The sequence below is a fragment of the Sceloporus undulatus genome, chromosome 3 (genome assembly GCF_019175285.1).
Source record: "Sceloporus undulatus isolate JIND9_A2432 ecotype Alabama chromosome 3, SceUnd_v1.1, whole genome shotgun sequence".
NCBI classification, from domain to species: domain Eukaryota; kingdom Metazoa; phylum Chordata; class Lepidosauria; order Squamata; family Phrynosomatidae; genus Sceloporus; species Sceloporus undulatus.
The window spans coordinates 172,630,551-172,646,604 of record NC_056524.1 but is presented as its reverse complement, the minus strand read 5'-3'; the positions used below and the strand labels follow the sequence as shown (position 1 = coordinate 172,646,604).

The window sequence follows — 16,054 nt, the reverse complement described above, 5'->3', positions numbered from 1 at the left end:
TAACCCAAGCCCAGGGCCTCCCTACAGCCAGCCATGGAACTAGATTGCCAGACAGGGATAGACTGGGTAAAATCAGTTGTTCAGAGGCCCAGAGGCTGTGAGGGGATGCTGGATCCCATTGGTGAAAAAGCTGGAATGCTTATCCACTGTATACCATCTGCTGCACCATTTACCATCAATAAAGCATATCTGGTGGCAGAATCTTATAGAGCCAGTGTGTTGTAGTGGTTTGAGTGTTGGACTAGGACTCTGGAGACCAGAGTTCGAATTCTGGCTCAGCCACATAAACCCACTGGGTGACCTTGGGCATGTCACACACTCTCATCCCATGATGACCATGGCAAACTTGCTCTGAAGAAACCTGACAAGAAACCGCTGTGATAGGGTTGCCTTAGGGTTGCCATAAGTCAGAAAGATTTGAAGGCACACAACAAGATATAACAGTAACTCATATCACTATTCAGTACCAAGCAGAGTCATGGGGGAAGGCTGAAACATCCTCAAAACTTATTCTAAATGAGACGAGAGAAGCTGAACAGACTATGAAGGGTGACGGGAAGATAAACCCTACATCACAACTTGATCCAGTATATATAGAGGATAAGGTACACACTCAGGGCTAATTGATAAATAAGTGTACTTGCACATTGCTGCAGATTTTCACATATTTGCATTGTCGATTAATTGTCCTCACTTTCCTGTGAAAATTCACATCTATTCACCCTCCCCTCTGTCAAAAATGCAAAGCAGACAGACAGCTACATGTGCAAAAATGTGCATTTCTGCAGATTTCCATGGGTATTCCCATAAAAACTGAGAAGTTTTTCCCCCTGCAGGTTTAGGGAGTTTCGGGGGGGGGGGGGGGGGTTGCAAAAATCACAAACCCCCACAAGTCACATGTGTCAGGATGACATTCTATTCAACTGGAATGAGGAGTATTTTCACTGTGTAGACTAGCCCTCAGATACCTTAATATATATTGAGATCTAGCAAACAGATTATTGCACATGCTTACTACTCTAAACATTCATAGCATGGACTGAGAAGATTTTTTTTCTGCTATAGCTCTGAGATGGTTTCACAAACTCCTCCATAATCCTCCCTCTACCCCCCAAAAAATGCCCACCATGCCAGATCAAAGAGTATGATACATCTCAACAGGCCTTTTTTCCAGCACTTAAACTAAAGGCTAATCTGGATATGCTATGCAGAGCTGCAAATACTGCTTGCTATGATAATTTGGAATTTGAATTTATTGTGTCTTAAATTGATTATACTGTTTCCTATGTGGTAACTGCTTTATCTAATGTTGTGCTACAGTATTGTCTCCTTTCCCTTCCCCCAATATGACTTGGGCATTAAATTATTGTTTCTAAATTAGCTTAATCACTTCACCAGATGGAAAGGTGTCTTCAATAAACCATTTAAACTGCTAAAAACTCATGGCAAATGCAAACAGTCTTATTTGGCAGACATGACAATGAAAGCAAAATGCAAATAAGTGTAATTAGAAACCTAGTGCCCATCGTAAAGAATTAGGTGCAAAACACCAGCATGTGTGTGCCATGATCTTACTGCGTATGTGAGCATATAGGGATTTGATTTTAATGCTAGAAGAAAGCTCACAGACCTTTCACATGAAGAATGGTTCTTGTTTTTTCTCCCAGCTTTCAGTAGCATAGTTTGGATAGTAAGAACATTTTTGTTGCCCCTACTGGGAATCAAATGCTCCTGCTAATCTACTGGTCACCCAATGTAGGGGGAAATACTCCAGAAGGCTCTGTAAAAGGATTATTAGGCTATGATGTCGACCACTTTGGTTATTTTCTTCCTGAAGCCTAAGCAGTGGCTTTTACCTATGTTTGTCTCCCTTGGAAGAAAGGGAGGTATCAATATCAATTATTTCCTGTGATTCATCCTTGTCCAGCTAAAAGTAAACACAGAGAATTAGTGATTAGAACAGCAACCATTAGTTAGCTCACTAGAATTTAACAAAAACAGACGTAATTGAAAGCATACAGCCAAAGGAGTGTAGCTTTGACAGACAAATCCCTATGTGCTCACATACACAGTATCCTATATAAAGCCTTCTGTACTGGCCCTGATAAGTACTGAGCTCCTGAAGAGGGCTATTTCCATTGCTGGATCTCTAGAGACTAATTTGCACTGCAGAAACCATGCAGTTTGACACTGCTTTAACTGCCATGGATCAATGCTATGAAAATCTGGGATCTGCAGTTTTGTGAGATATTTAGCTTTCCCTATCAGAGAGCTTTGATGCCATAACAACTACAAATCCCAAGATTCCATAGCACTGAGCCATAGCAGTTAAGCTGGTGTCAAACTGTATTATTTCTGCAATGCAAATGCAACACAGGGCTCTCAATAGCTGAATGGAAACCTTTACCCTGTGGGATCTGTTTGCAGATCAATGGTTCCCAAATTTTCTAGGGGGTAGTCCGCACTGGCCAAATAAATAGGCTTCTAACCGCTTGAAGGCAGGTTGTTTAGATGATGCAAAGGAAGCCATGCTCTCAGGCTAAAAACTGGAGCAAAAAGAAGCTGGGATACTCTGACTCAGGGCAGAAAATGTGCTTCATCACACTGCCATATAAACAGCCCAGTGCCAGTATGGGGCTGTGACAAAGCAAAAACATGATCACCAATAATACAATCAAACCAGACAGAGTAGCAGGAGAGAAAGGGAAGTGAAGGGTGCATGTATGGAGGGCCTCCTTGACTGTGCTTTGCCAGTGTGTGGCCAATCATACTGGTGGGCGTCCAATGGGATGACATCTGGGTGGGAAGAGGGAGGTAATTGGAGGTTGCAGGCGGTGTATTCATGTGATGGTATGCATGCATGGTGGGGAAGTGACCAAAAAATCCCACACAGCACAGCTTGATGCTGCATGGTGCAGACAGCCTGTGGGTGTTTGGCTTGCCTTGGGAGCAGGCTGTGCAGACGGTGGGGTTTTGATCCGCTTTCAGACAACCCAGCAACGAACAGCTTTTCCCCATCTGCAGTGGCCCTAGGAAATGTTTCATTAATGTTTGCACCCCTTACAGAACTAATATCACATTTGCAGTTTAATTTCTAATTTTTATACTGCAATTTGAACCACATACAATACTGCAGATGAACAAACTGAACTTTAAAAAACAAGCTTTTAACTCAGTACATAAAATGCCAATCTAATTTGAGTGAGTTGATTCTAAAATTTGATTCTAAAACTATTGTAAACTGTAAAATTTTCTCCTTTTGATGAAATAACCAATGGGACTACTATCTATGCAACACAACCACCCACTACCACTTCTCAAGGCACACTGGCAGTCATAAACCATCACTCAAGGTCACAAATCACTCTTTGTGGCACCCCCTGAAATACCATCTCGCATCCCCTGGGGTTGTGGGCATGCCTGTTTTAGATACAGGGAATTGTTTTTATAACATCTAGATATCTTGCATGCTAAATTGGTATTGTGCACCATGAGAAATTGGTATCTTGCCAGTAGGACTACCAGGCCGCCAATGGGACTGGGTTCTGTACTTTTTAATAGATAAACGAAGCTATAGCATAACTTTCCACCAGGTGGAACTATGCAACATCTCCTCCCTCAGCCAGTGTATCCCCTACCCCAGGGAAAGGTTGGGTGAAGCAGATAAGCATAGAGCTCTGTTCCTATAGCTGGATGCTTGCACAGCACTGACTGATGCTGCATAGTTCTCCCTGGAGCAACTTTACACTACATTTTCCTTTTTCAGGATTTGTTAACTATTGAAGGTGCAGGGGCCCTGTGCCATATTCAGTCTGCCAATTCTTCTTGCCACTGGTGCAGCACATTACAATTAATCTTGAACAAGCAAGATTTGGGTGTGATATGCCTAGGTACAACATGCAGATCAAAAATTATTCAGCAATATAAATTCAGATTATATAATAAATATGAATACTTCAAGCATTTGGTTTAGCCACATACAAGCTAAAAAAAAAAAAGTCAACAAAATTGATAGTACAATGGATCAGTTAGAAGTAAAGTTACTTTTCCAGAGTACAGCTCCTGGAGTTTTCCAGCCAATATGGGCATAGGCTCTAATGAAGGGATTTCTGACACAACCAACAAATGTGAATTATTAACAAAAGATTTGTGGTTACCAAAAATAGTTTATTCACTTCACCTGCCACCTGCTGCTTTTATTACATTAATACTTCAGACTGTATATTCCTGGGTTTGCATGCATCAGTGCTTTCAATAATTAACATTTTAATCACTTTGGGAGTTACCTTTTGAAATGCTCTGCTAGAATACATTTAATATCAATAGATTTCCATTAATGAGCTGGAGCAAAGTTTCAAGATATAGCTGAAATCATGTATAAAGCTAGCAGGGGAGATTTTTTTTACTTTGACACATTCTTCTATGGCCAGGGCCCTATTGTGGCAAAACACTCACAGAAAAGTTCATTACCCACTCATGCAAGCAGGAGAAGAGCAGCTGCTGGAAGCAAAAAAACTCTTGTGGCACAGGCTGGATTAAATCCTGGTTTAAACTAGCTTGTACAATATATGGCCCACACAGGCCACTTCTGGCCTGCTAAAGGATTTCAGGTGGCCTGCAAGGACTTCAAGGCTCCTCTGCACCCAGATTTCTCTATAATGATTAAAATAGTTAATTCATTAATTACACCTTTACTTGGAAAGTGAGCTATCTGTGACCCAAATCAATTTAGCCTATTCTAATCTTGGCCCCTACCTACTGCCAAGTTGTGCAGGTATGGTTTAAACCATTGGTTCCTAAACTTTTTTTGGCTACTGCCCCCTTTCCTCTTGGGTGACAATCCTACAGCCCCCCCCCATGTGTATTTATTGATATTGAGTCTACTGATCTACTGCACGTTCAAAACAACCAATCCATGGATTCTTCATTCACCTTGCTCCCTAAGCTATAGACTACTGTCTCCTATTTTAACAACCGCTGTTTGCTTTGAGAGTTAAGAGGACGACTCCCTAGATTCCGCCTGCATCTCGCTCATGAAGCTGGAGTCTCTTGTGTCTATGGGAAACAACAGCCTCTAGCTTCAGGAAACAGAAGGATGAAGAAGTTGTTTAGGAGCTGTTTATGGGCCAGAGCAGATGGGCAGGAAAAAGCAGCTCAATCCAGGTTTTTCTGAAAGTGGATCAAAGCCCCACTGTCCACATGGACTACTCCCAAGGTGAACCCAACACCCATGGACTGTCCACACCATGTGGTGTCAAGTCACACTGTTTTGTTGTTGTTGTTGTTTTGTCGCCTCCCCACCATGCATGTGCACCATTGCACAGACACAGCACCTGCGACCTCCAGTTACCTTCCTCTTGCCACCCAGGTGTCATCCCATTGGGTGCCTGCCAGTAAGATTGGCCACACAGTTGCAGGTGTGATGTACCACCTGTATGGTGCATCTGTGTGCTGAGTGATACAATGGCAAAGCCCAATCATAGAAGCCCTCCTACCATAAATACCCTCTTCACCCCATGCCCCCCTGTTGGACTGTCTAGTTTGTGTATTTTGTAATTACACCCATTGCATTATTGATGATTGCATTTTTCCTTTCCCACAGTCCCATACTGGTGCTGGGCTATTTATATGCCAGTGCAATGATGCACATTTTTTACCTTGACTCAGAGTCAGCTTCTTTTTGCTCCACTTCTTAGCTCTGGAGCGCACCATTTTTTCACTTCCCACCCAGTTTCACCTCATAAATTGTCTAAACACTCTGCCTTCAAAGAAGCTGGAAGCCACCTTATTTAGCCACAGAGGACTACCCCATGTCAGAACTATTGCCATTATATTATATACATAGAATTATTAAGGTGTAATAATAATACAAAAAACATTAAAAATAAAATATAAAAGAAATAAAAGAAAATAAATAAAATACTAAAATAAACTAAAAATTAAATAAATTTTAAAATAAAAACTGAAAAAAATAAAATAGAAATGAAATGAAATAAGTAAAATGAAATAAAAAATAAGTAAAATGAAATAAAAGGTTAAATTAAGTAAAACTAAAAAACTAAAATATAATATAATAAAATATAAAAATAAAGCAAATTAAAAATTAACTTAAATTAAAATTACATTAAAATCATAGGATAAAAAATAAAATATAAACTAAAACTAAACTAAACAAAATAATATAATATAATATAAAAAGTAAAGCAAATTAAAAATAAAACAAATTAAATAAATGAAATATAAGACCAAAAGATAATATGAAAAATTCAAATAGCTTGTCTTTTGGGTGTTCCTTCAGGATTACTGTTACTCTTTTCTTAGGCAAAGAGTACTCAGAGATAATTTCCCATGGCTTTCCTCTGAAATATAGGCTACAGTAGCTGGTATTCCTTGGTGGGACTCCCATCCAAGTATTAACCAGACCTTATTGTGTTTGGTTGACACGATCAGAAGAGAGCTTGTGTCTTCAGGGTATTTGGGCCTCAAATCCATGTAGACTAATAATTTAAAACAGGTATGTATGTATGTATACATACATACAGGTTTTAAAGGCACACAGATTTTTTATACAACCAAGGAAAAACCAAAATGTTTTGCTAGTCTTTTAATGACCTATTAAGCACTCCCATTGGAGAATGACCAAGTGAAAGAGGTGATACACTTCCACTGTCAATCAAATCTGTAAATATTTGGTTTTCTTTTCCTTTTTGTTGCTGTCTCCAGGCTTGAAAAAATTAAGCCACTGCTGCTTAGTTAATAGAGAAACTACTCCACCTACTGGATTTTGATATACTGTACGGAATAAAGTACACAAACCACAAGAGCACACAAGTTATTTCACTGGTGCTCTGAACCATCTGAGAATGTCTGATTCTGGGGCAATACAGAAACTAAGTAGCTGCACACCTACACAATTCCTTGGATGATATATTAACATAATAAACATGTTTTAAAAGTGTTGGTTTTCCATCCCATCTGGCAACATGATTTAACAAAGCCATCAAGTACTCAACCTGACTTACCAAATTTACAATGTGATCCAAGATTCAAATTTGGACACTGATGCAAGAGAAGGTCATGTACAGGTTTGAAAAAGTCACCTGCACATTGAGCAAGGCTGGCCTATTATTAGGCAGAATAGTAAGATGGTCACCCTTAGGCCAAAAAAAAAAAAAAAAGTGGGATTCATGAAAGAAAAGATAGTTGTAAATTATTTCATTTGTGATTACTGTATTTTATTGTCAGGAGTAGGAACTGGATTATGGGATTTTCTGCCTCAGGTGTGAAAATCACATGCATAGTTTGGGGGTTAGTATAAATTTGACTGTGTGGAGGACCATTTGCTAGTCTCCTTCAGACAGCAAAATGTCTTGGGGCCACCAAGTAAAAATGAAGACTAGGAAAGGAAAGTATATTGAAACTCTTTTCTTATTTGCCCTTCTTTGTTCATCCATAAATAACTAACACATGGGAGTAAATGGGCTAGTAAAAAGATAGGCTAGCGATTTCTGTGGACTCATTTTTAAGACTGGCCTCACTTTTACTGTTTTGTATGCTACTGGCTACAGGGATTCTTTGATAATATAAAATTATAGCACTATGACTTCACTTAAATTGTCATGGCTGCATCCTATGGATCTTTAGAATTTGTTGTTTCATTAGACACTAAAACAGAGAATTCCCTAAACTGTAAATTCTAGGATTCCACAGGATGGAACCACTACAGCTAAAGTGGTATCATCATTATATAAATGTTATTGTGTGTCAGGGCTCCTGGCCTCGGGATGTGTTGGGAAGAAAAGTTTACAAGGGCAAAATCTGAAAGGACAGATTGGAAAATATAACTATAGAGATGTAAAATTTGTGGAAATTTAAACTGAAAAATGCAATATTAACCTCCCTATACAGACTAAAAGTTACTATTGTTACTTTAGGAACATAACATTAATTAAATATAACGCTAGCCTAAAATTATAATGTTTAGTATATTAAAAATATGGTTTATTCACAATACAATTACAAACTGAACTTATTCTTGGGTTTTTTTTTGGGGGGGTATTAATGGAGCTGTGTATGTGTGCCTTCAAGTTGTCTGCAAGCTTATGGTGACCCCGTGAATTTTATAGTTTTCTTATGCAAAGGAATATCCAGAGTGGTTTTGCCAGTTCCTTCCTCTGAAAGATAGCCTACAGCATGGTGATCTCCCACCCAAGAACTAACCAGGCCTGGCCCTGCTTAGATTCCAAGATCAGACAGGATCTGATGCCATTACAGAATTTAGGCATTACCACAAATGGAGCTACAAGGGTTCTAAATTGTAAGGACTAACTGAACTTTGAGGAAGCTCTTTGAATTTGCCAGTTCAAGGAACAGGCAAAAATCCCCAATAAAAACAGAAGAAAACATCAAGTAGCAAAACCAAGAAACAGACACCAGCTGAGAAACTGGGGGAAAATGTTACATACCATCCAATGTTTCACAAAGGAAAATTGTGGCCAAGCAGTATTAGAGTGTGGACAAGATGGACAAGTGTGGACAAAATTAATGAAGAAAAACACCCATTAGGGGAAGCAGCAATTTGCTTTTTCCTGAGCCTTCTAGTAAAGGAAAGATTTTGTGCCCTCTTCTCCCACCTGCTGAATTATGGAATATAAAAGTATTTTTTCATTTAAATTCAGTTTGCAGGAACTGAAGTAAGCTGCAGACAAAGCAGGAAAGTGGGAAGAGGAGAAAGAAACTGACATATTTTAGCAGCTGAAGAAGTGAGATGACAGGATTAATCAGGATTGTCCCTTACAAATCAGGACAATCTGAGAGTATGCAGTCAGAATAGAAAACACTGTACAAGATGGACCAACTTTCTCTGATTACATAATGGATTTACAGATATGCAAGTACAGTACCTCAAACATAGCATCCAGATTCTGTAGCCTGATGTATGTACTGCCACAGTTAGTGGTCCTCCAGATGGTTCCTGACTGCAAATCCCAATCCAGCACACACAATGATGAGAAATGCTGGGAGTTCTGGTCCAACAACATCTGGAGGGTCTATATGATTTTCACTCCCAGTTTAGATTCTCCTCTTTAAATCCCAGGCATAATTGGTGAACACAATTCTAGTATCAGGCCCACCTACACACCTAAACATCTAAAGTGTTCATTTTAATTGTCTCAATTTGAAACATGCTAAAACTTGTATGAATTTGCAATGCACAGACAGACTGATAGAGAGAAATAAATCTCACATGGATCAGATAGCGCCTATAGAGGATTTCCTCTATGTCCAAATCTGGACTTAAAAACAACAGCACTTTAACATACAACCACTATACAATTATTTTAGACTTTATTCTCTCATACACACACACACACACCATGCATTGCATCTGAGCTGATACCCCCCCACACACACTTCCACTGCATTAATATTATATAGGCAGTGTTGATTCTGTGGTTGTTTGCAACCTGATGTTATTGTACTTCCTGGAAAGAAAAGACTCATGCAATCAGCACACAGGCAATCTTGAAACAGTCATCCACTCACTGCAACCATGCAGGGCTGTTTGTCACTAAGGAGAAGGCGCTCCCAAGGAAAAGAGTTGTTTTGGGAATACTGCAGCACATACTATGCAAGAAGGAGAATGCAAGTTTAATCCTTGGCACATCCATTCAAGCACAATGTTATGTAGCAGGCTGAGGAATGACTGTCTGACTGTAATTCATATGACATCTTGGAGAGCCACTGCCTTTCAGAACAAATTTGGAAACATTACTATTTTGGACAACAACTCTCAGAATTACCCAGCCAGGACAGCCAGCAGCCACACTAGCTGGCAGGATTCTGGGAGCTGTACTCCAAAACCATAGTGTTTTCAAGCTCTTTCTGGAGTAGGCAGCACTGAACAAGAGAGGCCAGGCCAGCTCTTGGTCCTGAGCAAAGCCAAGTGATTAACTTACCCAGAGAATCTGTTTTGTTTTCAACAGTTTCATTCACTTTCCGGGCTACTCTGGCAACAGCTTCCCCCATCTTTTTCTCCATGCAGAAAACGTCCAACAATGAGAATATTTTGAGGAAAGTGCAGCAGCTGAAGAAACAAAAACAAAACAAAACAAGATCTATTGCACTAGTACTTCAGAGCCGTGACAGTGAAAATGATACAATAATGTGCCATGAAATAGACCTTCACGCCTGGAGAGACTCATGAAAGGAAAGATTTTGAACATGTATCACTAATATCAGCACTTGGGTTTGGACCTGGGCCTAGAGTCAAGACCCAAAACAGTTATAGCATCCAGTCCCTCTTGAGGTCTTGCTGACCTACTTTGGATTAGCTAATATTTCTGAACTGTTTTGAACATCATCCGTTTAATAATAATCCATTGTAGTAATCTAAAATAGGAGTCATTGTAGGATAACAGTCACTGTGATATTTCTCTTTAGGCAAAATTGCAGTTGGTATAACAACCTACATAGATAAAAAGAAGCTCTGCACCAATGAGCTCATCATGCCTCCAGCAACACTACTTGATCCAAGAAGATTATTTCAAAACTATGCATCTAATCCTTTAGTTCAGTGGTGTCCAGTTATGCCCTTATAGCAAAACCTCTAGGACAGCACCCCAGGACTGAATGATGTTAGTGGGTGTCTACCATATTTCCTTTCTCTGAAGCTTGAGGAATATGTGGCCCTCCAAAATATTGCTAGCCCTTCATTTTGTAACACCATTTACCATATACAGTATGCAAGAGTGAAATGACATATGATCAACAACCCAGATAATTAATTTTACGCATTTTTGGCTGTCAAAACAAAATGAAACAAGGAAGGAAGGGATTAGATGTGATTATTCTGATCCTATTCCCCAACAACTACCTCACCCACAGTTAGAAGCACATGTCATAACATCTGTGACCCATTCAGGTGGATCCATGAACTCCAAGCTGAAAAGACTTAACTGTGTGAGCTAAATGACTGCAAATACTGTAGTTCACACAGCTGTGGGGATCTCACTTGTTCATTGCTGCATACAGGAAGTATTGTTGTTGTGTGTCTCCAAGTCCTTTTTTTTTACTTATGGCAAACCTAAGGCAACCCTAAAATGGTTTTGTTTTTTTTTGGCATGTTTGCTCAGAAGTGGTTTGTCATGGCTGTGCTGTGAAGCTGAGAGAGTGTGACTTGCCCAAGGTCACCCAGTGGTTTTTATGCTCAAGTGGGAAATCGAACCCTCATTGTCAGAGTCACAGTTCAACACTCAAATCAGTACAGTACATCACACTGACCCTCGATGCACACAGTTTATCTTAACATATGTATAAAATACTAAACACACATACGTAAAAGTTTGTTTAACTGAAAATGGTACACCTTACTTCAGTAAATGAAGCTTAGGTTGACCTGCACCATGTTATGGTTAAAGGGAGTTATTTAAGCTGCCATCCTGTAATAACAGTGAGAATCATTTCTAGTTTATTTAAGACATTCCTGACCCTGCTTTTTTGTATAAATATTCTAGTGTGGATAAAATCTGTTGAGAAGTGAAACCTGCAACTAAGTTTTGCAGTATATCCTCACCTCCTAGCTTGGGTGCAGGAATTCGTATTTCTTTTCAACCATACCATTCTGCCAAGATGCTGTTACAGTGATACCTTTATTGGACCAACCAAAATACACAAAATACATGATGCAAACTTTCTAAGCTCCACTGGCTTCTTCATCTGTCTAAGGTGTTAAAAATCATACAGGAGAAAGAAAGAAAAATGACCATGTAACAGGCCTACATTTTTTTCAAAAAGTTGTCATTGTCGATCTCAGTTAAGATGGTCAGAAGGATATCCACAAAGGCCTCATCTCCACTCACCTTCTGCTAATCTCAACACTCAGTATAACTTCTGACCCTAAGCAGACATGTAAGGAACTGAGCTTTAAGTGACACAACATTCTTTCTGACTAGTTAGTCTTAAACACTAATATTTAGAAAACAGTCATTTCCACTTGCCAGAAATGACTAACCTCATTTCACTCTCTGAAGCATATCTGTGCTGACATGGGTGGGTGAATTTAAAGTGAAGTAAGAGGTACCTCCTAGTGATTGCTTCTGCAGCATTTTCAAAACAAAGTATTTATGCAACAGATAAAAAAAAAATAAAGGCACACCCATAGACATGCTATCTCAACAGTCACATTATGCATCTGACCTGTGGGATTTTCTAACACCAAAGCACTAGGCAGCAGACAGGATCCTCTGCACTCTTCAACTGGGAGTTATCACCCCATGACCCCAGTAGTGATGCCCCTCTCCTTGATCTAAGTAGGTTTTGCCAGCAGTACCACTGCTTTGAGGTTTTGAGAGAAAACAAGGAGGAGAAAGAAAACTATCTACTCTGTATATATAATAAAAGTTGGAAGTACACTTTCCTTGTTGCAGGCTGACTTTAAAAATGGATCCCAGATAAGGAAATGTTGAAAACTACTGGAAAGGACACTTTCCCCCCCCTGATATAATTTTTCATTGCTTGGAGAAGTTTACTTTTTTTGAACTAAAACTCCTCAAATCCCCCAACTGGCATGATAAAGTAACTTTTCCAAGCTCTGGAAATTTGTTAATGGGACACAGAATGTCTACCAATATATCTACTAGACAGGTGGCCTCAATGTTACTTTAGACCCACTGAATTTGGAGAATATCTGGAAAAAAAATCATGACTATTTTAAATTTAAGGGTTATTTTAACATATATATATGCAACTCACTCTACAACTTTTTCTAGGCAGCATAAAAAACAAAAGGCAAAATGCTGATAAAATACTATTACAGTGGGGGGGAAACACAACTACAGAATCAAACCTACTTTAAAACAGAAATCAAGAGAAGAAAAATATTGTAGCATACTTTTTAAAAAAGAGGAAAGAAATTTTAAATCTTGCAGAGGTGAAAACCTCTTTTTCATGGGTAGCTAAGATAGCGATTCCTTTGCTTTCTGATGGTTCCTGCCCTGAACAAACCTATTTAAAATATGGCATAAACTTACCTCCAGGCTATATGTATAACATGTATATCAGACATAAAGGAATTTCATGTTTAGACTTGAGTCCCATCTCCAAAATATCTTGTTATGTATATGAAAATATTCCATTTTTAAAAAAAAATGATCCAAAACACTTCTGGTCCCAAGCATTCTGGTTAAGGGAAACTTACCTATATTTAATGCTTACTCCAATCTCTTCCATAACAGCCAACTTGTTCTATTTTCACATACGATTTTCATACTCTTTTTCATGTCATCGATCCTACGGTTTTTTTCCCTACCTACCACAAATGCAGCTCGGGTTCTATATTTAGTTGGGAGAACTCAAGTTAAAATGCTGAACTGCTGACAGAAAGCCAATCTGCCAAGATGAGGTACTCTGCCAAAAAAGAAGTAACACTAAACCTCTGGGTCCTTTCAGGTTGGTGGTTCCTAATGCTGCAAATGAAAAAGGCATTGTTCACACACACACACACACACACACGGGTGAAGGAATAATAGAAAAAGAGAAAAGTTGCAAATGGAAATTATCCCCCACCTCCATGGTAATGTGTCATGGTGGCTGTACAGTACCAGTCTTGTTTGGAAGCATCCTATTATAATATGGATAAGTATTCAAGAATTGCCAATCAAAAATATATATAATGGGATAATGATGACCTCAACATTATAACACAATGGAGCCAGCATTTGTTTGCATTCTACCTGTAATTAAACCACTTTTATCAATATGACTTCGAAGTTAAGTCTTGCTGATTTCATCAAACTAATGCAGCTGCCACACTGCAGTAATAGAGCAGTTTGACACCGCTTTAAGTGCCATGCCTCAATGCTATGGAATTCTGGGATGTGCAGTTTTATGAGATACTTAGCCTTCTGTCAGAGAACTCTGGTGCCACAGAACAAATCCCAGAGTTACATCACATTGAGTCATGGCAGCTAAAATGGTGTCAAACTGCTTTATTACTGAAGTGTGGCAGCAGCCTTACTTCTCAAAACCTGTAAATCCTCCACTTACACAAAAAAATCCCCCCTTTTGGGGGTGCGCCTACAGTTTGACACCAGTTTAACTGCCATGGCTCCAACTAACAGAAGCCTGGGGTTTGTAGTCTGTCTGATGAGGCACCAGCATATTTAGCCAGAGAAGGCAAAAGCCCTGGTAAAACTACAAATCCCTGGATTCCATAAGATAAAGCTGCAGCAGTCAAAGTGGTATCAAATGGCATTATTTCTACAGTATAGAATCTATACTGTAGATGGCCCAATGTGCCTATGAGGGCCCTTTGAAATGGCTTTATTTCAAGGTGTTGGGTACACAGATTCTGCACACCTGCAAACCAGATGATGACTTTTGGACAGACCCATTAATAGAATTGTTTCGTAAGTGACCCATAGCAAATTCCTATCTCTCTAACCACTTTTTTTTAAATTATTCTTGCAGCTTGTTCTTCATTCTTTTATTAAAGTAATCCTTTATGAAAACAACACCAAGCTAATACCCCTAGGATGGCACTCACAAAGGCTGTGTTTGTTCTTGCTTAACAACTCCCCACCAGTGTTGCCAACAAGCCTCGAAGATATTCCCCGGAATGTTTTACCAAAATCCAAAATACCCAGAATTCTCCAATATTTATAATTATTGTTCAGTCAAAATCTCCAGAAAGCAAATAATTAAATTCCTCAGATTCCATGACTAATCGAATCCGCAAATATCAAAGCCACAAATATGGAGGGATGAGTGTAATACGTTCTCTGTAGGAATATCTAGGTCCTCTGGTGCAACTCTATGGTCAATTTTAACTAAAAGTTGCACCGAAAAGGCCTAGAGATTCCTAGAGAGAACACTCTACAAGGCATTTGTAGCTCCTCCATTGCAGTTCTGTGGTCAGTGTCTGTCAGACGTTGGCCACGGAGTTGCACTGGAGAGATTCCTAGAGACATGTCCTCTCATGTAAAAACATGTTTTTGTTATTTGCGTTTCCCCCCATATTCACGGGGGTCTTGTGCCCCTAACCTAGTGAATAGGGAGGGGCAAGTGTAGTTTCTTTTATTATTTGCGGGGTTTTCTCTTTCACGGGGGTCCTGTGTGCCCCTAAACCTAGCAAATGCGGAGGGCCCACTGTATTGCCTAGTCGTGCAGTGATGGTAAACCTATGGCACGTGTGCCAGAGGTGGAACTCAGAGCCCTCTCTGTGGGCATGTGCTGTTGCCCCAGCACAGAGTTTGCCAGAGTTTGTTACCGGAAAGCCAGAGGCACACAACACTTTGCAATAAATAGGTGGGTTTTGGGTTGCAGTTTGGGCACTTGGCCTCTAAAAGGTTCACCATCACTGGCCTAGACTGTAGCGGACGGTGCTCATCTCTGTTACTAAGCCGAGGGAGCCAGATAGAACTACAAATCCCAGGATTGCAAAGAAGGGTGCGGCAGCACAGACATGGAAATAACATTTCTCCTTAATTCTCCTTGTCCCAGGCAAGGATTTTCACTGCTCCATCCCTTTTCACTTGCTGCCCCTCACTCCTAGAACTTCCTTCCATCACCTCTTTAACCAGCTGCAAAACTGAGTTAATGACCATACTGTTCAGGGAAGCGTTTCCAGACAATACATGATTTCTCTATCCAACGTTATTTTAATCTGTTGTCAGCTATATTTTTTCCTTGAATGTTAAAATGTATTAATATATTTAATTATTTTCGCAGAACGTACGGCATGGGCAGGCTTATTTTATCCGTTTTAATCGATTGTATGTACAGCACTTTATAAATAAAACTTAATAATAATAATAATAATAATAATAGTTCTGTGAAGAAGAAGGGGACATGCAGTGTCCATGGAAAGGCGCATGAGAGAAACAGACTAAAGAAATAATCCATTTTAAAACCACTTTAACTGCCCTGGCTCAGTAATAGGGAATTCTGGGAACTGTAGTTTGTTGTGGCACCTGAGCGCTCTGACAGAGAAGGCTCAATGTCTCACAAAACTACAGTTCCCAGAATTCCCTAGCCCTGAGCCAGGGCAGTTAAA

The 16,054-nt window shown here is 39.6% G+C and overlaps 1 protein-coding gene across 8 annotated transcripts in view; it reads right to left on the bottom strand.

Annotated features, from left to right (window-relative positions):
• The window catches only part of LRRC20 (leucine rich repeat containing 20), a 147,713-nt gene that overhangs the window by 118,586 nt on the left and 13,073 nt on the right, over window positions 1–16,054 (bottom strand). For 6 of the 8 annotated variants that reach the window (XM_042456636.1, XM_042456632.1, XM_042456635.1 and 3 more), the window contains exon 2: window positions 9,960–10,087. In XM_042456636.1, the coding sequence (XP_042312570.1) occupies window positions 9,960–10,087 (128 nt within the window). Of the gene's footprint in view, window positions 1–9,959; window positions 10,088–11,575; window positions 11,662–13,198; window positions 13,702–16,054 lie in introns of those variants that run through there. The other 2 variants (XM_042456634.1, XM_042456631.1) reach the window with 2 other exon arrangements.